Source organism: Pollachius pollachius, assembly GCF_949987615.1.
Source record: "Pollachius pollachius genome assembly, chromosome: 1".
NCBI classification, from domain to species: Eukaryota; Metazoa; Chordata; class Actinopteri; order Gadiformes; family Gadidae; genus Pollachius; species Pollachius pollachius.
This window is the reverse complement of record NC_136934.1, coordinates 6449543-6474488: the sequence shown is the minus strand read 5'-3', so window position 1 is coordinate 6474488 and position 24946 is coordinate 6449543. Positions and strand designations below refer to the sequence as shown.

The 24946-nt window shown below is 43.9% G+C and overlaps 1 protein-coding gene across 2 annotated transcripts; it reads right to left on the bottom strand.

Moving 5' to 3' along the window:
* Window positions 1–10346: 10346 nt before the first annotated feature.
* LOC307074601 (arrestin domain-containing protein 3-like) lies at window positions 10347–22258 on the bottom strand. 2 transcript variants are annotated; one of them, XM_079734822.1, is made up of 6 exons: window positions 16327–16907; window positions 15040–15097; window positions 14598–14745; window positions 13600–13696; window positions 13213–13469; window positions 10347–13008 (listed from the first exon to the last, which is right to left on the bottom strand). In XM_079734822.1, the coding sequence occupies exons 1-6, from the start codon at window positions 16340–16342 to the stop codon at window positions 12106–12108; spliced, it is 1479 nt and encodes a 492-aa protein (XP_079590948.1). In that variant the 5' UTR covers window positions 16343–16907; the 3' UTR covers window positions 10347–12105. The 2 variants fall into 2 exon arrangements, with proteins under 2 accessions (XP_079590948.1, XP_079590947.1); XM_079734821.1 differs by lacking the exon at window positions 16327–16907 and adding an exon at window positions 21962–22258 and having other exon boundaries at window positions 10348–13008.
* Window positions 22259–24946: the final 2688 nt, after the last annotated feature.

Below are 24946 nucleotides of genomic sequence, written 5' to 3'. Positions count from 1 at the left end.
AGCGGTAACACCTTATTGAAGAACTACCCAACGCGTAAATAACGTTTGTTTTGGACTTGAGGAGTCTATCGTGGAGTTGTCCACGCCCATACTAGACCTGATATCTGAGAGTGGCATACATGGACCAATTGGTGGCATGAGCGCCTGCTGGTCCGCACCGTTGCAGGCTTGTTGCCATCTCGAAAGTAAACCTCTAGCGTCATCTGCTGTTTAATTTTGACACGTGCTTGAAAAGACCGGGACGTTATTTTTTTAGTAGGCAACGTATTAACTGCGGATCGTTATGTTACGGATAGATAGGGTTACCTCGTATATCCGTGATTACCATTACCAATGCATTAAAAAAAAGTGTTTCATCCTAATAAAGGGACTAAAACGATCCACATATTCCCCATAAGTTTATGATGTGTGTTTAATAATAAAATAAAAAAACTTGCTTGTATGTTGAAGTTAATGGGGAATAAAATATGATAATATACCCTAGTAAATAAAACCTTTTATAAAGGTTTTATTTTAAAAATAAAACTAAGTAGTGATAGTGATTGTCATGTAGGTACAGCCATATTTCTTTTGGGTGTTGTCCAGGATGCGTATGAAACAATTCTAACTTCTTCGAAGTAGAGATGAGACACAAAGAATAAATATACATATATTCTTTATATATATGTTTTTGGTATCTTACCAAGGCTGGTCCCGGCCCCAACGTTGTTCAGATCACCAAGAGCTGGTCTTGACTTAGGTAAACCTTAATCCTCAATTTAACAAACAGACCTACCACATAACAAGGATTTGTTTTATCCCCATTGTCTACACAAAACTACTACTACTACTACTACTACTACTACTACTACTACTACTACTACTACTAATAATAATAATAATAATAATAATAATAATAATAGTGTAGTAATGATAAGTAATGATAGAGTAACCGGTAATAACCGTTGTGAAATAAAAACATATCTGGTGGTGGGCCCGGATGGTGGATCACATTCCCCTCAGTGTCTCTTCTAATAACAGACTTCTCATCAATCAGATACAAACCAGTTACGCATTGTCATAGTCCTGATATATCTGAAATATAACAATGTTCTAGGAAATACTTACAGCCGATCAGCATGTTGTCGTTGGTTGGATCGTTGTTTCCAATGTGTGTGGCTGCACTTTTCAAATTACTGTGTTTCTCTACGAATTTATATTACCCCGCTCACAACATTTGCTACACTGCATCATCGGTCACTATCCAATAGACGCGGGATTTCCTGGCTCGGTCAATCGTCGTATGTTCACGCCTACCTCCGTGGCAACCCCTCTATGTAAACGGTCACTAATACTTTTTGCCACAAAAATAGTAACGGCAACGCTTTTATTATTATTACTCTCAAACAAGTAAAAAAAAAAAAAAATAGTTGGCATGAATAAGAACTTGGGGACCACCCCAGGACTCCTTGTAATCGTTGTAATCAGCCTGTCAGACATCCTGTTAGCAATTGCCTGTCCTGGTAGATAAACTACCTGTAACACTTAAACTAAATAAGTGCGTTCAAGGAGTCTAGCTCATGAAAGACAAAGACTTTTTTATTACTCTCAAACAAGTAATAAAACAAAGACGAATTGGTTTGACAAAGAACACACACACACACACACACACACACACACACACACACACACACACACACACACACACACACACACACACACACAATTTCGAATGCTGGTAATTCATTCGAACCCCCCCACCGCCACTCGAATTGCTCTCCCCTAACAGGCTGCCCATTGCACCCAGGGCAGCAGCAGATTTTTCTCCCTCTTGTGTGCAGTGTCTGTATTGTAGCGAATGTCAAAAGCAGAGGCGTTATATTCTTTCAGTGACTTTATTGACTAGTTTTCAAGAGTACACCAAGACCTAACTCAACTGAGCACTTAACATTAACCAACCGTCTTCACTCACTCCTCACTAACTGACTTCCTCAAGCAAAGCATGATAGGAACACATCATTAACCAATAGAAGTGGTATAAACAATACAACGAACATAGCCCCGGCGCTACATTGCCTCACCAGCGTGCCGCCTGTCCTGATAGCGACCGGGAGGCTGCCGCTGCTGCCTGTGAGCCCGTGGGGTCGTATGCCCCAACCCCCCATTGTCTGTTTGAGTCGGAGGACTCGTCGGTGTGAGTGGAGCCGTGCTGGGTGAGCTGGGTGTGTCGGGACATCCGGTCGCCAGGGGGCGGTAGGGTGCCAAGCGGTCTCTGTGTAACACCACCACCCGCCCACGGACACACATCTTCAGCCGATACACAACATCGGAAAGTTGTTCTAGCACCTCACAGGGGCCCACCCACTGGCTGGTCAGTTTGGGAGAGACCCCCTTTTTCCGGGTTGGATTGTAGACCCACAACCTCTCCCCAGGCACGAAGGAGAGGCCCTGGCAACGGAGGTCATACCCCCGCTTTTGTTGTGCCCCTGCCTGTTCCTGACGCTGCCTGGCAAACTCGTGAGCCTCTGCCAGACTCTGCTGAATGTCTCGCAGGTACTCGAAGCCCGGTATCTTGGGGAGATCAGTGTCGGGAGGGGCGCCAAAGGCTATGTCCACAGGCGTCCGCAGCTCGCTGCCAAACATAAATGCGGCTGGTGTGCACCCCGTGCTCTCTTGCACCGCTGAGCGATAAGCCAACAGGACAAGGGGTAGGTGGCGGTCCCTGTCTCGCTGGTGTCGTGAGTTGACGATAGCCAGTTGCGTGGCAAGCGTCCGGTTGAACCTCTCCACTAGCCCATCGCTCTGGGGGTGGAGGGGCGTCGTCCTGGTCTTGCTTACCCCCATGCGTTTGCACACCTCAGCAAAGACTTGAGCCTCAAAGTTCCGCCCCTGATCGCTGTGCAGTTCCTGAGGTGCCCCAAACCGGCAGAACATCTCACACACCAGGCGCTCGGCTGTGGTCACCGCACTCTGATCAGGGACCGCATACGCCTCCGGCCACTTAGTGAAATAGTCCATGGCCACGAGATCATAGCGGTTCCCGCTGTCTGTGGTGGGGAATGGGCCCAGGATGTCCAACCCAACCCGCTCCATGGGGGCCCCCACCTGGTATTGCTGCAAAGGGGCATGGGAACGTCCAGTCGGCCCCTTCTTAGCAGTGCAGGAGTCACAGCAGTGAACGAAAAGCGCTGTGTCCTTCCAACCAGGCCAGTAAAAACGCTGGCGCAGCTTGTTGAGGGGCTTGGCCACCCCGTAGTATCCTGCCCCCACCGAACCGTGGACGGCATGTAGCACCCGTTAGCACCAGTCCTTGTGTACTAGTATCTGCCACACATCTCTCCCCCAGCCTAGTCCTGTAGGGCCTCGATCCACCGGGCCACCTGACCCTCGGGCTCCTTGAAGCTGAGCAACCAGGTCAGGGAAGCGTGGTCTGTCTGCAGAAGGAACCGCTGGCCGTAGAGGAAGTGGCGAAAGTCTCTCTGCGCAGGTCACTCGTCGGCGGTCAGCGCGCTCAACTTCGGCTGACACCTGTCTTGCATGGCGGCGGGGAGCACTGGCACTGTCGGGTCGATCCCTCATCTCCGCAGGAAGACCTTCACCAAGGTGCTGAAGAAGAACTTCAATCTTGTGAAGTTTCTTCACTAAATAGCTTCTTGACATCACAATCTTCGTAAGAAGTATCATTTTTATAATATCCCACTTCTGACACCAATGTAGCGAATGTCAAAAGCAGAGGCGTTATATTCTTTCAGTGACTTTATTGACTCGTTTCAAGAGTACACCAAGACCTAACTCAACCGAGCACTTAACATTAACGAACCGTCTTCACTCACTCCTCACTAACTGACTTCCTCAAGCAAAGCATGATGGGAACACATCATTAACCAATAGAATTGGTATAAGCAATACAACAAACATAGCCCCGGCGATACAGTATCATTGTCAGTCATCTCGTGTGATAGGCTATCAGTGACAAGGTTTCTTTGAGGAGATGAAAGGTCGACCAAGTGAGAGAACCGGGGATCCAGTAGGGCCGCTTTATTGAGAAGCATCCACTCGCTGCTCCCTTCCTTGTAGCACATTTTCAGATTGGCCACCATTCGGCCTATGAAAATAATAAAATGCATTATTATTATTTGTACTGAATTCAGCACAAATGTAATGTTTTGGCTTTAAGGCATGGTCTTAATATTTAAAACATGAAAGAAAATACCTCTGACTTCTTTGATTGCTGGTTTATGCGTGGTTAATGAGTGCTCAGCTGAGGCACCATGACGTGCTGCAGGGGGAGGACAGCTGATGCTGTCGGGAAGGTATCGGTGGAGAGAGCCTGCAGCTTGCCCACTGCATCCGTCTGTCAACGGACGACGGAAGGCGTGTCTGACGGATGGGGGAGTGGTATTTAAGATAAGATAAGATATACTTTATTCATCTCAGCAGAGAAATGTAGGTGTTCCAGCAGCCAGCATACATACACAACACAACACAACACATGTATACATACATATCCCACCTAAACAAAACCATGCACCCACAATACCTAGCCTAGGATAGAAAAAGTGGAATGAATGGTCCATGTGCATAAGTAGAAGTAGCTGTTACTTAGACATAACAGTACAAAATGTGTGCAAATATACAGGTGGGAAAATAAACAGGTGTGCAATAAACAGGTGCAAAAAAAATAAAAAAATAAATTATATATATATATATATATATATATATATATATACACATATAAGCATATATAAGTATATATAAGTTTGATATATATAAGCAGCGCAAGCTAAAGTTTAAATGAATATTCGTATACTAAAAAGGGGAGTTATTATAAAGTGCAATTGCAGTAGGTAAAAAAGTATTCTTAAATCTGTCCTTTCTGCAGCTTAGCTGTCGTAGCCTCCCACTAAAAACACTTTTGTTTACTCACTAGATTGTGCAAGGGATGCGTGTTATCGTCCATAATACTCAACAATTTCTGTACCATCCATCTCTCCATCACCACCTCCAGGGACACTACAGCAGTCCCAAGCACATAGCCAGCCCTCCTAATCAGCTTGTTAAGCTTTTTAGAGTCACAAGCCCTGATGCCGCTGCCCCAAATGATGGCTGCAAAGAAAATGGCACTTGCCACAACAGACTGATAAAACATAAATAACATTTTGCTACACACATTAAAAGACCTAAGCTTCCTCAAGAAGTAGAGTCTGCTCTGACCCTTGATGTAGACAGCCTCTGTTTGTTGCTTCCAGTCCAGTTTATTGTTCATGTGCCCACCCAAGTATTCATAGCTCTCTACCACCTGCACTTCATCCCCAAGGATAGAGATGGTGCTTAGCTCAGGCCTGGCCCTCCTGAAGTCCACCACCATTTCCTTGGTCTTTGTTACATTTAAAACAAGGTGGTTTTCCCCACTCGATGCAACAAAGTTATCCACCAGCTGCCTGTATTCTGTCTCATCTCCACCACTGATACACCCAACTACCGCAGTATCGTCTGAGAACATTTGTAAATGACAGCCTCAGAGTTATACTGGAAGTCTGAGGTGTATAGCGAGAAGAGGATAGGGGACAGCACAGTCCCCTGCGGCGCTCCTGTGCCACTGACAGAAACAGACCTCCCCAGCCTCACAAACTGGCGTCTGTCATTCAGGTAATCCATGATCCATGATATTGTGGTGGTATCTACCTGTATCAGCTCCAGCTTCTCACGTAAAAGTACTGGCTGTATGGTGTTAAAAGCACTTGAAAAATCAAAAAACATGACCCTCACAGTGCTTCCCGACTTGTCTAGGTGAGAGTGGGCTCTGTGGAGTAGGTAGATGATGGCGTCCTCAACCCCCACCCTTGAGTGGTGCAGTGTGAGTGTATGCAAACTGCAATGGGTCCAGATAGCTGGTCACCTGTGGAATCAGGTGGGCCAAGACCAGCCTCTCAAGTACCTTCATGATGTGTGATGTTAGGGCAACTGGTCTGTAGTCATTGAGACCAGAGGGAGAGGGTTTCTTGGGGACTGGAACAAGGCAGGATGTTTTCCACAGCACTGGCACCCTCCCCTGGCTGAGGCTGAGGTTGAAAAGATGCTGTAGAATGCCACATAGTTGACCTGCGCAGGCTTTCAGAACCCTGGGGCTGATGCCATCTGGACCTGCTGCCTTGTTCTGGCCTAATCTCTCAAGCTGCATTCTCACCTGGCCACTGGAAACAGACAGGTCAGAGAAGTATGGGGTAGTGATGGGTCTTGGTGGGGGTCAGAACATGTTGGGGGGGGCAGTAGGTGATGGGGAGGATGTAGGGTCTGTGTGGCTATCAGAGGCCGGGGAGGTAGCCAAAGGCCCCGCCTTCTACCTGATTTCCTTTGACTCTGTGTGTCAAAGGAATCTAGTGAGTGTGAAGAAAGAGGCATGATTAAAATGCCCAGAGATTGCAACAAAAGCATTTGGATGTTGTGTGGGTATTTTAGCATTGACTGAGTTGATGACGTCACATGCTGTGTCGGCATCAGCTGACGGCGGTATGTAAACAACAATGGCAACAGCACAGGTAAATTCCCTCGGGAGATAGCATGGACGCACGGCTAACAGTTCGATGTTAGGGGTGCAGATGTGCTCCTTTACCGTTATGTGGGAAGGATGACACCATCGGTTATTCACAAGCAGAGCAAGCCCCCCTCCTCTCTTCTTACCGCTCAGCCTGTGATCCCGGTCAGCTCGCACATCAATCGCACGTCATAAATCCATTCATAGTTGTGTTTGCGTCCAGAATATCCTCCTGCATCCATGTCTCGGTGAAACACATTAAACTGCATTCTCGATATTCACGCTGTGATCTTATGAGTGCTCCGAGTTCGTCCACCTTGTTCACCAACGACCTCTCATTCCCCAAGACAATCGAGGGGATGCAGGGCTTGAACCATCTCCTCCTTGCTTTCCTCATTACACCAGCTCTGCATCCTCGGCGTCTACTCCTTAGCTCTTCTGGCATTTGGTGTCTCGTTCCCGTAAAACTAAAAGGTGTTGGTTTGGAGAGCGCGAACAGCTCGTCGCGCGTTTAAACATTACCGCTAGCGTTGGCATACTGTCCCGACACGAGAAACATTATAAAAAGCGGTATGAACTAAAAAAAGTAATAAAGAGTCAACTTATCCACTTAGTGTCCATCTCGACTAACTCGTAGGCTAAAACAATTGACTTGACACGAAACAAAACACTTAAAAACACTTAAAACGCAACTGGAGCTGCTGCAACAGGCTGCCACTAGCGCGGCGCCATAGCAACCAACAATTTGCCGACGGAGGCACGATCTGATTGGCTGACGGATCCGTTGCAGCCTGAAAAGTGCAATTTTCTCAACTTCTGAACGCAGGAGACGGAGCCGACAGAATGTACGGACCCACAATGCATTTCGGGATTGCCCCATGCAAAGTCCATGAGATCCGTCAACGGACCGATCACACCACATGCGTCCGTCGACGGATGGAGGCTTTTTGACGTATCCATGAGTTTTTCCGGGTTGTGTTACAAAGTTGATTTCATTGGACAGTGTCCTTGCGTATATTTGCATAACGCAGTCTGATTGGCCGACAGATCCGTCGCTGCCTGAAAAGTTGAACATTTCTCAACTTTTTGACCACGGAGCCGACGGAACGGACGGACCCACAATCCATTTTTGGAGCGCCCCATGCAAAGTCAACGAGGTCCGTCGACGGACGCATGTAGTGTGAAGAAGGCGTAATTCGCAACTTTGAACGGCTTCAGTGTGTCTTTTAGTTGCTCAACTATAGTCCACTCAGAATTGCTCAGTTCTAAATGTGACATATTTTTCTCAAAGATGACGGCAGCCACTGCTGCCTGTTGATCAGATGCGCGGCATATCATGTCATATGTGTTATTCCATTTGGTGAAGCAGTCATTTATCAGCCTCTCCTTTTTTAAGCCGAGGAGCTCCTGCTTTTCTTGCAGCAGGCAGGTGTCGGACGGAGACCTCCCAAAATGAGCTGCCGTCTGCTTTAGCCGGGAAAGAGCCATGTCAACGGCTTTCACCTCAAGCCCGTCACACACGGCCAGGTTTGGCGTTTTGGCTAAACAGGGAACATTAATAAGCCCTACATTCCGTATGGCGTTAACGTAGTTCAGAGCATTATCGTGGCTATGACTACAACTGCTTCACGGGAGATATCGTAGTCATCCAGCAAGGGCCGGCGCTGGCCGTTTCGGTGCCCTAGGCTTATCACATTGTCCTGCGTACTACGGTGAGGGTTTCAGTGCGCCGCAACAATTAATCCCCCGCTCCCTCCCTTCTCCGTTCCATTTGGGAACATGTTTGGTTTAATTTCGCTTCTTGCAGCTGCGTGACTTCCTCTCAGCTCCTAAGTGCACAACACATTATTGTCTAGTTCCCACAGGTCTGAAATGCAGTGAGCTGTGACAGTTATGTAGGCGTGTGTGGCCAGCGATGTCCACCCGTCTGTGGTCGGAGCAAGCGTTTTGTTTTGTAACATTGTCTTTAGGTTTTCCCGCGTGGCATCCAAGGGCGCAACTACCCAGTATCAGGGGGGTATGCCGCAACAATTTTGGCGCCCCCCCCCCCATAAAAAAACAGAGTGCCAGACATCGCGTATGGGCTTTGAATGATAAAAGGTTTATTTTCAAGTATATCAGCCACTGTAGGCCTACCATAATTATAGGATATATATATATATATATATATATATATATATATATATATATTACATTAACTATGTTAACAAATAATAAAGTTACAAATTGACAAACATTATCATTGTAACAAATGCAACATAATGCCTAAAAAAGCAAAAGTAAGCCTACAAACAAAGATCCATTAGAACCCTCTATGTTAACAATAATGTAGCTTATGTAACAATGTCGCTAGCAAAGATTCTAGAGATTCTTAGTTGCGACTAAATTGTAACACAGGGTGAATGGGCAAGTGCATTTCCTTTGCACTTGTCCATTTATCTACTATTGCATCGAATTAAATAGTTTGTGCCACACTTTTCAATTAAAATTACTGCTAATTTGGTTAAGCAATCATTACTCATGTTGGAACAAAGGTATGTCTTTATCAGATTTTAGCTTGCTGAACGATCTCTCCGCAGAGGCAACGGTCACAGGCATCGTCAGGAAAACTCTCAGGGATACTTTTAGATTTGGACAAATCAAGGTTCTCCTGTAGGAGGAAATTTTATTTATCCAGAGCCTTTTCATGACCCCTAAGTAGACGGATCGCTGGGTACATTTCTTGAATGTTAGACCTTGTAACATCATTGGTTGCTAGGGCATATCTTTTCTCTGATTTCTCAACTTTTGTCATGTGTTCCATTTTGAAGATGAACTTAAACTTTTTATCAAAAGACGACAACTCACTACTTTTGCACCCAAAGTTGACGCTATTGTAAAAAATCATGAATTAGGCTTATTTCTCCTCACCAGATTGACCTGGACTCAAATTCTTTTAGAATATAAATCTCTAGAATCAGACACATTTATAAAACCCCAGTCTTATGCCCTAAAAATGTATACTTTTCCCACAATTTCATATTAAACCTAAATATGATAAAAAGATTCACAGGCTACAAAAATAATCAAAAATTCACCAAAATCACCACATAAAATCTTTAGACCAAGCCTCACAAAAATCATCGAACAAAATTTGTTTTACTTAGTTCCATTTGAGAAATATTGGCCAATAAAGTTGGAGCAGTTAGCCCATTTTTCTTATATGACCAATTTGTTATTGTATAAAAAAACTAGTGCTGTCAAGCGATTCAAATATTTAATCGCGATTAATCGCATTAATGTCATAGTTAACTCGCGATTAATCACACATTTTTTTCTATTCTAAATATCCCTTGATTTCGTGCTGCTAGCCTTTTAGTGAGATCAGAGAGTGTTGAGAAGGACAGTAAGAAGAGAGACCGGCAGTGAATTCAACCCGGTCCACTTGACATCGGGTAGGTGCATGACAGTGGTAGGCCTACCATAAAACTTCAATAGCCCAGGCTTTTATTTGTTTCAATCACTGATTACTGCGGGATAACAATATTGCGCTTATAAAAGTTCCTTGCAGTGCCGTCCGGCAGCCTGGGCTGTGCGCCCGCAACCTCTCACTCACTCAACAAACGCGACCCTCACAAACTTTCAACGTCGCAACCAAGTCGATTTTGTCTAGAGGGGAGTAACTGAGCGGCCCCTCCCGAAGTGGTACAGCCCAGGTGGGCCTTGAACTGCGATTGGTCAGAAAGACGTAACAGCATTGAACTCTCGTGCAGGCTCGAACAGAGTGACACACACACACACACACACACACACACACACACACACACACACACACACACACACACACACACACACACACACACTTTTAAGGAGTTTTTCATCCGCTCCGTATCCTTGCTTGCCCCAACAAGTTTGTGCGGCGTGCTTGTTGTTTTGTTTCCAGTGTAGCTCAGCCATCATTTGTTGTTTTTCTAACGTGACAAGTTGTTGCTAGACAGCAGGTTAAAAAACTACAACGTTTGCCAAGCCAAAAGAGCGTTAATCGCGCGATAAAAAAATTAACGCCGTTAAAATTGGTTTGCAATAACGTGTTAAACTGACAGCACTAAAGAAACCATACGACTATTATTAGGTGGATACCAATACCCCCCACTGCTAAATTGTGGTACTGCACCCAAAGCTGGCGCTTTTTAAAAAAAATATGAACTAGCCTTCTCCTTAAGAGATTGACCTGGACTCAAATTTCTTTCATCATATTAATCTCTAAAATCAGATGCATCTTTTTCACCCTGTCTGCTCCAAAACTGTTTACTTTTCCCACAATTTCATAGAAAAACCAAACGTCCACAGTCTCAACCCAATTTGCCTATATGACCATTTTGTTATTGTATAACTACCATACGGCTATCATTAGGTGGATACCATTAACAGTGCACATTTTCAGATCTGTACTCTTTTAAGAAAGCCCTTAATTCTCTTGTGAAATGTGTGCTTTGAGTTTTCTGGATGTTGTGTGCTTATCAATAGACATTTTGACCATGTGAATGAGGCTGCAGTTCAGATTTATTTAAGTGGAACATCTTTCCTTAAATATGACAATTATATGTTGTATTTATATATCTTCCATTAGTGTGTTCTTGACTTTTAATTTTGCTCGGACCCCGTTAATCACCGCTTGCGGTTATATTTGTATTTTTTATTGGTACAATTATTCGTAAAATACACATCTAGCATCTGGTAAAGTAATTTTAAATGCATGTCAGAGAAACATACAAAGAATAACAACATGTATATTTTCAAACAGGCTCATACAAAAGGTAGTACGATAGTTTATCTGAGGCTAAGGCATTTATTTGAGGTTAAAAGGCAATTCTATTTCAAGCCATCCCGTACTTCAGAAAACCAGTTCAGTATATCACCCTCCACCAACATCGCGGAACACCTTCCAATGTCAAACAAGGATGTGTTAATTGGTTACATAGGTGAGCTGCCCTACAATAAGCAAAGAGTGGGCGATCAACCAAATCATAATACCCCAAGTTCAGTAGGACATGTGTGCTGGAAAGTATAAGAAAAGAGAACAGGAAACGTAGACGATACAGGATTATTTAAAACAAATAATTAATTTTAGTACGTCCAATAGCGCTTTATTAAAATTAAATGACTCTTTGTAGGCAAGATACTGATCATACTTTCTTTGTACTTAAAGTGTATAACAATTATATTTCTTATATTTTCAAATGTGTCACACATTTCTGCCATACATGCATGGCTGAATAAAGTCATCGATATACAATGGTCCATTGTAGGATTATTGTGGCTACACTACGGCAGTTGAAGACCACATGCAACCAGGTGTGTTCGAATGACGTCACTGGTCATGGTTGAACCCTGAGAGGAAGCCACAAAATACAAAAGGCCTTTAAACTTCCCCATTTTAGACATTGAATAAGGCTTTTCATAGCATACGTGTATATATGCTTAACATTAATGAACCATAGGTTGCATATTGAGGTGTATATATATATATATATACATACACACATTTATCCCATGGCACATTTCCATGTTTCAAAAACCACGACAATGAATCATCAGCGCTTTCCGTTCATTTAGTTTGGCGGTTTATCGTTGGTTGCCGGGGGGAACATAGAGAGATAGGAAGGAGGTTCCTCATTTTGTTGGGATAGAAAATCGGTGCCCATCCCCGGCATTTGCGGCGGCATGCTATACGTGGGGGCGTTGTAGCAGGAGGCGAATGACGGCGGGGCGTACTGGCCGGGGTCGAACGTCGGCGCAGAGGCCAGAGCCCCCGGAGCCGCCGGCGGAGGAACCGGGCCCCTCGGAGGGGGAGGAGGGTGGACCACGGGGGCGTGCGACGAGGGGTGGGACGGGGGTCCATACGGAGACACGTTCTGTGGCACGGGCTGGTAATAAGCTGCTCCCATGGCACCGGGCGCAGAGGGGCCCGGGCCCCAGGCTGCTGGGGGCCCGGAGGCTGCTTGGGCCCCGTAGGCTGCTTGGGGCCCGAAGGCTGCTTGGGGCCCGAAGGCTGCTTGGGGCCCGGAGGCTGCTGGGGGCCCGGAGGCTGCTTGGGGCCCGAAGGCTGCTTGGGGCCCGAAGGCTGCTTGGGGCCCGGAGGCTGCTGGGGGCCCGGAGGCTGCTTGGGCCCCGTAGGCTGCTTGGGGCCCGAAGGCTGCTTGGGGCCCGTAGGCTGCTTGGGGCCCGAAGGCTGCTTGGGGCCTGTAGCCTGCTTGGGGGCCGTAGCCTGCTTGGGGGCCGAAGGCTGCTTGGGGCCCAAAGGCTGCTGAGGGACCATAGGCCTGTTGATGCGGAGCTGGCTGAAAGCAGGCGGCGGGGGGAGGGAAGTCGCTGTTGCTTGGGCCCCCGTATGCTACAGGGGGGTACGGCTGGTTCATTCCCCCGGGCCCTGGGTTTACCATGAAGCCGGAAGGGGCAATGACCAGTGGAAACTTGATCTCTGGGTCTGAGGCAAAGCTGATGTCCAAGTACACCTAGGGAAACGAGTACACAGTGAGATGTAAACCCAATACCAATTCATCATGTGCATGACTTTTAAATGTAAAATATTGATAATTTGGGTAGGACTATATTGGGGAACATCCTACTTCGCACTGTCAGCACTTCATTTGCACAACCTTTTTTGAATTTAGGCATATACTATAACCATTTGCATTAGCAAATACTTGAGCACATACCTTAAAATAATGTTCAACTGAAAGGATTTCACAGTTCTGGATGGATAGGATCGTGTCAGGAGGGATCTTCAATGCACAAGTGAGTGTTTTTTCACTATTCTTCTCAATAACCTTCCCAACTAACTTACAGATTTCACTCCCACTGTACTTTCTACGGCCTTGCGCATGGAACGTAACAATCTGATTCAAAGAGAACTTGGGGGTCATGTCTTTTGAGGATGTGTTTTTGACTTTAACAGTAACTGCCACAGTTTGACCTAAGGAAAAAAAATAAATTAATTAATTAACAGATAAGTCCACACAGTGTGTGTGTGTGTGTGTGTGTGTGTGTGTGTGTGTGTGTGTGTGTGTGTGTGTGTGTGTGTGTGTGTGTGAGAGAGACATTACCCGGGGCATATACTCCACTCTCCACAAACGCCTCCATTAGTACGGATCCTTTGGAGAAGATTCCTATGTCTTTATCCATTTGGCCAACCTGGCGGGTCTAGAGTAGGACATGGTGAGCAGGGACAATGTTCGTAAATGTTGACTTAACTGATCAGCTACAGGTAGGTGAACCGGTCTGATACATGGCTTAAGTAACTTAAACATCCTAAAATTAGGAGCTTCCTGAAATTAGGTGGAGATACACACATGCCAGTTAGTCTCACAGTGATGCTAGAATGTGTCCAGTATAATTCAATTGTAGCCCATTATTGAACAATGCGTACAATGGTCATACTTTTCTTTATAACCTCCTTTAAGCAACTTCTACTTCATCTGTTTTTTTTATAAGATTAGTTAGTCAAGTCAAGGAACTCAGCTCTACCAAATTTAAATACCAATATCTTCTTCTTTTAAACAAATGTAAACTTATTTTTGATTTAAGTTAAGTGATTTGTAATTGTAGTTGAATACACATTATTGCTTTTTGCTGTCCAAATGTTCAGGGCTTTGTCCAGAGAGGAATGGGGAATGAAGCCACATTTCCAACTCCCAGATGATGACCTTGTGACATACCTAAATAATTTAAATATACATTGGATATGTCCATAAACATCTGGCCTCCTCTTCTCCACAAACAGTTACTTTTTTAAATACCGAATTGATCCAGAAGGAAAGTGAGGGCTCTGAATTGATCCCGTCACTAGGAGCAGGGGGCAGCCACACAGTACAGGGCTTTACCCTAGTGCCAAGGTCAAGGGCACCGGCAGGAGTATTCACCTCACCATGGATGGATTTCTTGATGTTGATGGAAACTAGAGCACCCGGAGGAAACCTAACTGAACACGAGAAGAACGTACTGACTCCATACAGAAAGGTGCCCCTCCCCCCTCATAGAACCAATGACATTCTTACTGTGCCACCCATCCTGTTACCAGGTCAAATACGCCAGCGCTACATACCATCAGGTGGCTGAGGTTTGAAATGGCCTTCGATGTAAAGTTGATCTCCTGTTTTACACAACTGTCCAACCTCCAGCTCCTTGAAAGCTTGGCTTCCAACTTGTAGACGATCCTACCATAATACCCTTGGAAGGATGAGGGCATACTCCTATTAAAGCACACAGAGCAGAACAACTCAAATAATCAGAACTGTCCATGTGTGAGAAAAAAGTAACATAAGTGGCTGGTGTGTTTCAACTGATGTGACATATAGGATGTATTGTACTGTGGAAACCAGAGGAATTTGCATTCTGGGTCTGCCCTTGATGATAAAGCCCCATGGAAAACGAAAATGAACTGAGAAGTCCCAGTCTCACATGCATTAGCGAATTTGCCTGGGGATGTAAGGGTTGGTGCATTCTGTTACCTTAATAAAAATTGGATTGAGAATTAAATTACCTACCCAGATGGAATTTTGAAGCTGAATTTATACGAGTGATTTCCCTTGGAGATTTCAGTGTCTGCATGAGAAATGTCATTGTGTTAAATATATAGTTAGCATGATTAGAGTATGAAAAAGGAATGCGGTCATACTTGATTTTAAAATAACAGTGTAGTTGAGTGCTATAGAAAGTCAAGCGACGTGTAAGCTAGGGATGGGTATTCGATTAAATTGTCTTATTCGATCGTTGGGAGAATTAACGATACATTTTTGATTAATCATTAATATTTTTATATTAAAATTAACTATTTATATGCTATATTAAAAATGCAATGAAAATACCAAAACACAGCGTGTTTTCCTCATTGAGATCTTTGTTATTAGATAAACAACTCTTGTGGGAGTTAAACCGGAACCGTTCCAATGGTTACACTCAATATGCGTTACTGTGCTCTAAAGCAACGGAGCCTGTACCTAGAAGCCGGTGCTCATAAACACAACTGACCCCCGTTTTTTCCCGAAATAATAATAATAATAATAATAATAATAATAATAATAATAATAATAGGACCGACGTTGCCATGATGCACAGGTAAGTCCGTGCTAACGTGGGGGGGGGGGGGGGGGGCTCCCTCAGAAAGTTCTGAAGTTCTGCTTCGATGCCAGACTCACAATAGCCGCGTTTACATGGACACTTCTTGTCCGATTAGAAGTGGAACAACAGCATAATCCGAAAAGAAAATGATCATATATACGCCTCAATCGGAATACAATTCTCTGATCGGAATAGAATTCCACACGGAATAGAAGAGGTGGTGTAGTCCGCTATAATCGACATGGATACACTATTCCGATTGGTTTGGGGTGGGTGCAATTAGTCGATCGTTGATTAATCATGCCCATCCCTAGTGTAAGCTCATTCTTAAACTCACATGGTGAAAGATTAAAGGTTGTGTCACACTGATTGAACAGTACATATGGAAAGTTTCCAAAGAGGGTGTGGCAATATCTTATTGAAGAAAATACCAGTGTTCAATTTAGATTTATCATAGATAATAGTGATAGTTTCAGACAGCGTTGCCAGATGTACGATAGTATCATTTTTGGACGATAATTTTCCAGATTTTACGTTCAATAATGCCAAAAGTCCAATATTGTACAATGATTTAAAAATGTTGTGTCACGATCAGGATGAAGCTAAAGCCCCCGATCCCTATTCGCAGCTTGTGATGTGCGACCAGGAACGAGTTGATTTTTTTCGAACAAAGTTTAGTGGGACCCATGCATCGCTCTTGTATTTAAGATGACCTGCTTTCTTGTCCATTCAGCGTTGATGAAATGGCATGTCACACCAGACCAGCAGTCTGTGGTGAAGGTGAGAGAGTAGCCAGCATTCTCCGGTTGATTCAGGACTTTTATCTTGTCCACAATCTTGTGGTAAACTTCTTGCAGCTTCTCAGTTCGGTAATACTTCTCACTTTTCAGTGCATATCGTGGCTCTGCTGCAGCCATGAGGTGCTTAAAGCCAACATCAGACACCACCGTGAACAGCTGGTTGTCAGTGACTATCATTTCTATGACTAGTTTGTCCATTAGTTTCGACCTGTCGTCTGAGTTTGCCCATTTTCTTTGTTTCTGAAACATGTCCTCTATTGTTGGCTGAGATGAAGTTGCCTCATCCTGATGAGATTCAGATTCCTGTTTCTTCTGTGCTGTTTCATACAACTCCGGGTGATGAATCCTAAGATGGGACCACAGGTTTGAGGTATTTTTGTTTTTCCTCATTGTTGCTCCCATACTGACACCTTCATTGCATGTATTACAGACTGCCTTCGCTGGTGTTGGTTCAGTGTAATACTTCCAAACTGCACTTTTAGACTTAAGTCTATCCATCTACAATAAGGGTTTGAAAAAACGAGAGTTAAAAGTGGGGCCACATGCTGACATATACTCAGCTCATCATGCTTAATTTACTACAGCATTTGGGAAGCCTGTAGTTGACTTTATTATGTAAATGTTATATTTTAACAACATGTGATAGCAGGGACCCTGTCATTCAAAAGTAGGCTGCTACATTATTGACGATTAATGTAACTATAGCTGAAAAAATAGTACAATAGCAATAGGAGAGACTATTCATCCCTGAACACCATGCAGTTCATGTAGGCTTCATAATGCAGTTACATTATGTATTAAGTCTTGAACAGCAATACCCTGCTCCTCTCCACAAAATACTTTCAAAGACAGCTTCAGGACAGATATTATATCTCACAATATGTAATTTTCTGCTGCTTGGGATCTCTCAATCAACACAGAAAAAGGTCAAGTAAAATTGGTAGTTAAACAGCCATTATTGCCCGACAATTTTCTGTCAGACAGACGGTGCTTTGCTGTCAGTTTCTGCAGCTTCTCATGTGGCTCACACACACACACACACACACAATTCTCTAGCCGTCCCCTCATCGTGCTTCCCTGCAATAAAACGAACTGAATTTTACTCTCTCTCACACAAACACACACACACTTCTTACTTTTATCACTGACTATTTCCCTATCAATATTATCAGCAACCTTGTTTCAACTGATTAAACCGTTAAAAAACACTAAATAGCCTACAGCATCTTCACTTTAATAATCAGTGTTTATCATAGGAACAGACAGCTGCTGCTAACGTATTGGGCCTCACAGTAATGTTAGTAGTCGTGAGTTGTAGTTTCGCTACAGTCTGCTGAGCGTCTAGAGCCAGAGAAGAAGAAAGCGGACCACTGGGCTAACGTTACGCTAAAAGCTAAACAGCCTTCACCTTAACTGTGCGTAGACACGCGTATCGGGCGAATTATTCGCTAGAGAAAACCGGCGACAAGTTTTGATTTGTCGCCTCGAGTTGAAATATTTCAACTTTGACGCGAAATTCGAGTGATGACAGCCAATCAGCGTTCAACAGCGTGGCCACTGAGTGACGTGTGTAACGTAACAGCCAATCAGCGTTCAACCGGCAAACTGCAGCATGGAGGAGAAAGTGATTGTTGCCGTTTACGACTCCCGGAGCTCTATATATAATAGTATATAATATAATATAATATAATAGTATATATAATATCACGGCCAAAAGCTCTGTGCGCCTCCAATGGCCGTAGCGCGAGGAGCTCTCATAGGGATTGGGCTTCTCGGGGTTTGTTTACCGGCGTTGCTATGGTTTCCGGTCTTGTGTGTTCCAACGGTTTATTAGGTAGGCCTATCTAATAAATCTCTGTCTAATCAATACTTCATTCACTGCCTCTTCCGTGGTCATTACAATATTATGAATAGACTGCGTCGGGTCCTCCGACGTCTCTCCCTCTTCCACAAAAGGTAAAGACATGCGATGGTGGTTATCTCGGCCTTGGTTGAGAATGAATTGGCATGCCGTTGGCGGCCAAAAGTTGTGGCGCGACAAATTCGCCTGACAAAACTTGCACAGCGACAGATTACGATTTGTGGCGCGACAAAACTTCGGCGACAACGCAAACGGGCGACAAATGTTGCGTTTGGTGTGAATGCACAGTAAGGGCTCGAGGGGTCTCCGTGGTTACGCAGTTGAATAGCGCATTACGCAGTTGTAGAAGTATAACCACCCCTTAACGTGCTTCCCTGCAATAAAACTGGACTGAATTGAGTTTATTAGGTTTTTACTCTCTCACTCACGCAAAGACTTCTACTATCACGGACTATTTCCATATTGATATTATCAGCAACCTTGTTTCGAGTTTACCAATCATAAACTCAATTCAGTCCAGTTTTATAGCAGGGAAGCACGTTAAGGGGTGGTTATACTTCTTCAACTGCGTAATGCGCTGTTCAACTGCGTAACCACGGAGACCCCTCGAGCCCTTACAGTCTCCCCGCTTCCGCCGGCCTGGTTCACCTCACGAGCCCGGGGAGTATGCGCAGTCACTCCGCTCGTACCAGGCTTCTCGATCACGCACAGACATTTTCTAATATCCGCTGTTACTGCACGGAGATCCTCGCAGGCACTTGTCTGCGTAAACATAGCCTGCTTCATAACAGCGACCTCCGCTCTAAGATGTTCAATCCTGCCAAGCAGGCAAGAAACATCCAGGCTATTGAAAGTCACTGGCGGGAGTTCGTCGAGGTAATGAGCCACAAAACGAGGGACATTTTCACCAACCTCGTTAAGCAGTTTCAAACAGCTTTTGACATTGTTTGCCCCTTTTTGCGTCCCTTTGTGTGTCACTTTGCGCTGAGTGTTTGGGCAGAGTTCAAACACTCTCTTGGAGTTCTCAAACCACTCGGAGCCGAAGTGCTTTACAGCCATTAAAACAATGTCATCTTTAGGGAATATTGCACTACGGTCCTCTATGTTGTTGCACTACGGACCTCTATGGTGTTGCACATAGCGGAACAGGAAGTTAATGACTCTGTTAGATGAAAACCTGCCAGCACTTTCAGCTGCTCGTGACATGTTTGGTTATTGTCATTTCACTGCTGTCGTTAATTAAAGCAAGTGAACAAATGGAAAGTTGTTCTTATTTAATCTTGACAGTTTTCATTATGACAGAAAGAAAGTTTAAGAGTTAGTCTTCCACAATAACTTTCCCATCAGCAGCTGTGTATATATCTGGTTTTGTTCGAATTCTAACACAACCAACAGCACCTCTACATCCTTCCGCCGTCATGCTTCTGCATGCAGCACCTCAAGAGAGTATACGTGCTCCAATAGTGCAAGAAAAAAATAAAGCAGATTCATTTGAACGATTTTAGCTTGTGTGTGCCCGTGCCCGCTATAAATCACATACAAGCTAAAATAATTAAAATTATGTGCTTTATTTTTATCTCGCACTATTGGAGCACGTAAACTCTCTTGGCTCCGCCTCCAACTACGAGATGGTTAGTTACACCTTTCCTACTGATTGCTCCCAGACCGAAGAGCACAGGGGAGACGTTCCCTCCAGGGCCGATGCTCTCTCGGGGGCAACACCCTTCACTTTGACCGGCAGTGGGTCTGCTTATAGGTCGGAATATGGTTTGAATGAAGCGGCCGATTCTTGACAGGCTGGGTACTTTATTCTTACACGCAACTGGACTCGTTCATTACTTCACTAAACTGACACGCACGCTATCGCTCGCTCTCCTCGCTCGTCCACTCACTCGCTGACGACACACACACACACACACACACACACACACACACACACACTGATATACGTACGTGCGCACCAGATACTTTCTCGTGCGCACCAGATACTTTCTCATGCGCACCAGATACTTTCCCGTGCGCACCAGATACTTTCTCGTGCTCAACAGAAACGTTTTTTTTTTCCCCATGTCCCTTTACGGGTTCCGTAAATATCCGTGTGTGCATTGAAATATATTTGTGAGAAGAGTCATTTATATGTAAGGTTGTTAATTAGACAGGCCACCATGGAGCGCTGTTTACCGCGATTTTAATATTGTGTCCCTTGTGCGCCACCGTAGTTCGTGTGGGTGGCATCTTGTTTTGTGTTTGACCCTCATGGATACAAGGTGAGCAAGTTATCTTGCACAAGCTATATTTTTAATATAAACCACCCATCCGTTCAGTTTGTTTGGTCAATATGTTGCATATATTAAAATATGTTCGTTTACCTGTTGAGTGTTATATGTGGTGTGTGTGCGTCTTATATGATCTCGTACGATATGATTTTGTCTACTGTTTAATTTAATGTTTTTGTCTTTTATTTGAAAGAGAATGTTTCTTAAGTTATATAGTTTATAGTTATATGTATTTATTTTTACATTTTGTTGGGTCAAAGAGTTTTTTCTAATTCTTGTTTTTGTGTTTGACCCTCATGGATACAAGATACAAGGCTATATTGAAGACTTTCCACTGTTGGGGAATAAATTGCCAAGCGTCTCCCACAATCCCGAACAACTGTGTCCCGTGGTCCTTCTCTACCCATCACACCAAACAACCAAACACAACGCAGAGTCCAGGGTCATAGAGAGACAGCAGGACATTTGGGTTACATATATATAAATATTGTGAATCCTTCTCTGTGCATTCATTATTAATGAGACTGTTCTGACCCCATACGAGACGGAGGAAAGCACGACTCGTACGGCTAAGAAGAGGAAATGCAGCTAAAGTTTTGTGTGAAGTTTGCTTGAGTAATTTTTCCATTTCACACGGGGGAATACGACGTGAAACCACACAGACAATGCGGGACTCACAAACAACGTTATTATTTTATGCAGTGCCTATTGCCTAATTGTATACCCAGGTGTGCCTTTAGTTGGCATTGTCCAGTAAATGCAGATCATTTTCAAATGCATTTATTTTGTGTAGTTAATCTGTGATTCTGAGCTGAGTTTTGTTTTGTTCAGATAATCAGCCTATTTACTCCATGTAGCCTAATCCACTGAATGCTCTACTTGAATATGTGGTTCAGTTTATTGTTCTACTAGAGCAAACACTTTAATGTGGTGTTTTGAGTTCTGCTGGGGTTAGGTTGTTGCTCTCTGTTGTTGGAGAAAAGGCACATTAAAGTACGATACTTGAAATAACAATTGTAGCGTTGACTGTCTTTTCTGTTTGATTGTATACAGTCAGGTGTGTTAACTTGAGGCGCTGTGAAATAGCATAAAAGCTCCATGCTTACTATGTTTTCTCAGTGAGAGAACTTGGGAAAGTTCCATTTAAATAAGATATATTTGTTACGTTTTTATTTGCAGGCTGTTGTGTGCGACTGAATCAATCAGATGGCAAAGCATAGTAATGTTATAAGCAAAGGGGCAGAATAGAAATGTTGTTTTTTTAAAGTTATTTTAGACTACCTCAATGCATTGGTATCCCACATTGTCCCACACAAACGTACTGTCCCACATCTGGTGAATTTGGATCTGGTCACCCTCGGATGCTTTGATGTCTCCGACCACAATAGACATAGACAGTCGTTTCACTTACCTTTAGTGTTTTCAGGAATAAAAAAATGTTTAAGTTTGAAGTACCTCCTGTGTGCAGAATAATGGTGACGGTAATCACCACGCTTTTCGCTCCAATGCACATTTGCGTCGCCTTTAAATTTGACGAAAAAGGATTCAACTTTCGTATCCTTTTCCATGCACATCGTCACTGTGCCCGTTAAAGTGTCCCCCTCGGAAAACGTCCTTTCCTTGTTAAGTGCCTCGTAAGTCAGCGTTAAATCCTTTATTGTAGGCATTGTCGTAGCAGCGGCAATACCTTATTAAAGAACTACCCAACGCGGAAATGGCGTTTGTTTCGGACTTTAGGAGTCTATCGTGGAATTTGCCACGCCCATACTAGACTTGTGGCATACATGGACCAATCGGTGGCATGAGCGCCTGCTGGTCCGCACCGTTGCAGGCTTGTTGCCATCTCGAAAGTAAACCTCTAGCGTCATCTGCTGTTTAATTTTGACACGTGCTTGAAAAGACAGGGACGTTATTTTTTTTAGTAGGCAACGTAATAACTGCGGATCGATATGTTACGGATAGATAGGGTTAATGTCATTAAGAAAACTATGTTCGAAAAAACTCGACTTGTTTCCTGATCACACAACACTGGCTGGGAATAGGATGAGGACATCAGCTTGGTTTCACATGTCCCATCTGGTAATACTGCTCACAGAAGACATTTGTTTTCCATAAGATATTTGGAATGATTGAAAGTCCATATGGTCAAATTCATTGTTATTGTTTGTTGACATGAGCCTCTTGCAACTTTCTCACCACCATTCATTATTTCTAGTGGATGGCTGAAACATGTATAGGATGCTTTGATGTTTCCAAAGACATAGACCGTCGTTTCACTTACCTTTAGAAAAAAAAATGTTTAAGTTTAAAGTACCTCCAGTGTGCTTTATAAATGATTTGTTATTCACCAATCCCTCGGCTCCAACGCATATTTGCTTCGCCTTTAAGTTTGACGAAAAAGGATTTAACTTTCGTATCTTTTTTCAAACACATCGTCACTGTCCGTTAAAGTGTCTCCCTCGGAAAACGTCCTTTCCTCGTTAACTGCATCGTAAGTCAACGTTAAATCCTTTATTGTAGGCATTGTCGTAGTAGCGGTAACACCTTATTGAAGAACTACCCAACGCGTAAATAGCGTGTGTTTTGGGCTTGAGGAGTCTATCGTTTGCCACTCCCATACTAGACCTGATATCTGAGTGGCATGAGCGCCTGCTTTATAGGTCCATGGCTGGTCCCCAACGAAAGTTAACCTCTAGCGCCGTCTGCTGTTTGAGTTTGACAAGTGCTTGAGAAGACCTTGGCCCAGGGCCCAGTTTCCCGACAACGATGAATCCACGCTCGCACGATCTTTCTCACGAAGGATCTTGCGAACCATCGTAAATTTCTTTGGAGCGTTTCCCGAAACTCCTCTTAACATGAACGCGCGTGCACTGCACTAACGACGTTCGTAGGTTTGTAACTGTCCACTGACACGGTGCTGAAATGGGCTCTGTAGGAGTGGGGGGCTCAGGAATTCCGCAGGAAAATGGGGTTAAAAAGGGTAAAAATATCTCCCCATCAAGGTACGATAGCCTACGAAAAGAATAGACTGCAATAATATGAATGCTAAAGATATTTAAAACACAATTGTTTAGGCCTAGGCCGGCCCGACATATGTAGGCCTATCAGTCCTAATCCTGAACGCACTGTGCGTACATTTTTTCATGGCATTTTCCCCCCTGAAATAATTCCCTATTACAAAAATCTAAAATAGCTTGTGTGACAACTACATTTATCTCAATGTGTTGATTTCTGAAACATGCTTTGCGCAGCAAAGAGACGACTTTATCTGATTCCGCATAAGGTTTCATTGATTGGAATATTTGTAGACATTAAAAATGCAACGTGCCATTCATTCATAATCATTCAAACGCAGAGGCTAGGCATTGACACACGGCTATTGTTGACCCGATTAGGAGAGCTTGGTCTAGATCCTGCCCATATTGTTGGGCAGGATGATGTATAGGCCTTTTTACACTGCCAAGCCGGTTCGGTCACAGCTTGGCACGCCCGGCGATTTCACCTTCTTATCTCAAGTTTCCTGTGTAAAACCGAGGGGGTAAAATTTCTTTCTTGGTTCACTGAAGAAGACGGGCTGCACACGGAGTCTAGACCTCTTTAGAATAATTTGCATACTCCCGGATGTTTTTATTTTTTTATGAATGAAGACACCCGCATGCAATAATGAGTTCACGTTTGAGTGTAGACTACAAACGCGATTAACTATGGTCAAGGATGTTCGTTGTCTAGACACGGTCAAATAAATAGTGAACTTCATCACAGTCTCACCGAAGCGCTTACAGTGCTTAATGCAATCAATTACAACAAAAAACGCGACACCGACACCCGCTGATCTCAGCATGATTCATGTACACTAGGCTATGTCTTCGGTCATTGATCAATGTGAGACATTTTAACCACGATTGTTGAATTAAAATCAGAGGGAGACAGCAAGTGCAATGGAATCATTTGATTTTATTATATGCCTTGAGACGAGGCGTTTGATCGGTACTTTTCTGCTGCGCATTTATTTTTGGAATTTTAAATTGCTGCAATAAGTTATGTTGTTGTTGACTTCTAACATGTCTCCGTCTTTGCTGTTTAAATCTAACAGTAGTCTATGAGTAATGTATCGGCGTGTATTGCGAAATTGCGCCTGTAAATGACCCATATAATTTTGTTTTATCATATTTTATATTATTGAGATTGGTTTATAGTGCCTTGGATATCACATTTGTTCATTCAAATTTGTATGGTGCCCTAAATATGTTTCTGATTAATATTCATAGCGAATTTTACTTGCACCTTGTTGTGTGACCTTTATTTTGAAAGGCCACAGAGACGTTTACCTGCCGTCTCTCGGTGCGCGACTCAGACGGAAAGGAAGGTTTAAGAGGTGAACACGTTTGTTCATGCT

Excerpts from the sequence above, each read along its gene's own strand:
- LOC307074601 (XM_079734821.1), bottom strand. The coding sequence starts at position 22,217 with ATGCCTACAATAAAGGATTTAACGCTGACTTACGAGGCACTTAACAAG. Across the intron at positions 15,098-21,961 it reads TATTCCTGAAAACACTAAAG|ACACTGAAATCTCCAAGGGA; the intron begins GTAAGTGAAACG and ends TTTCTCATGCAG. Across the intron at positions 13,697-14,597 it reads CAAACCTCAGCCACCTGATG|ACCCGCCAGGTTGGCCAAAT; the intron begins GTATGTAGCGCT and ends GTCCTACTCTAG.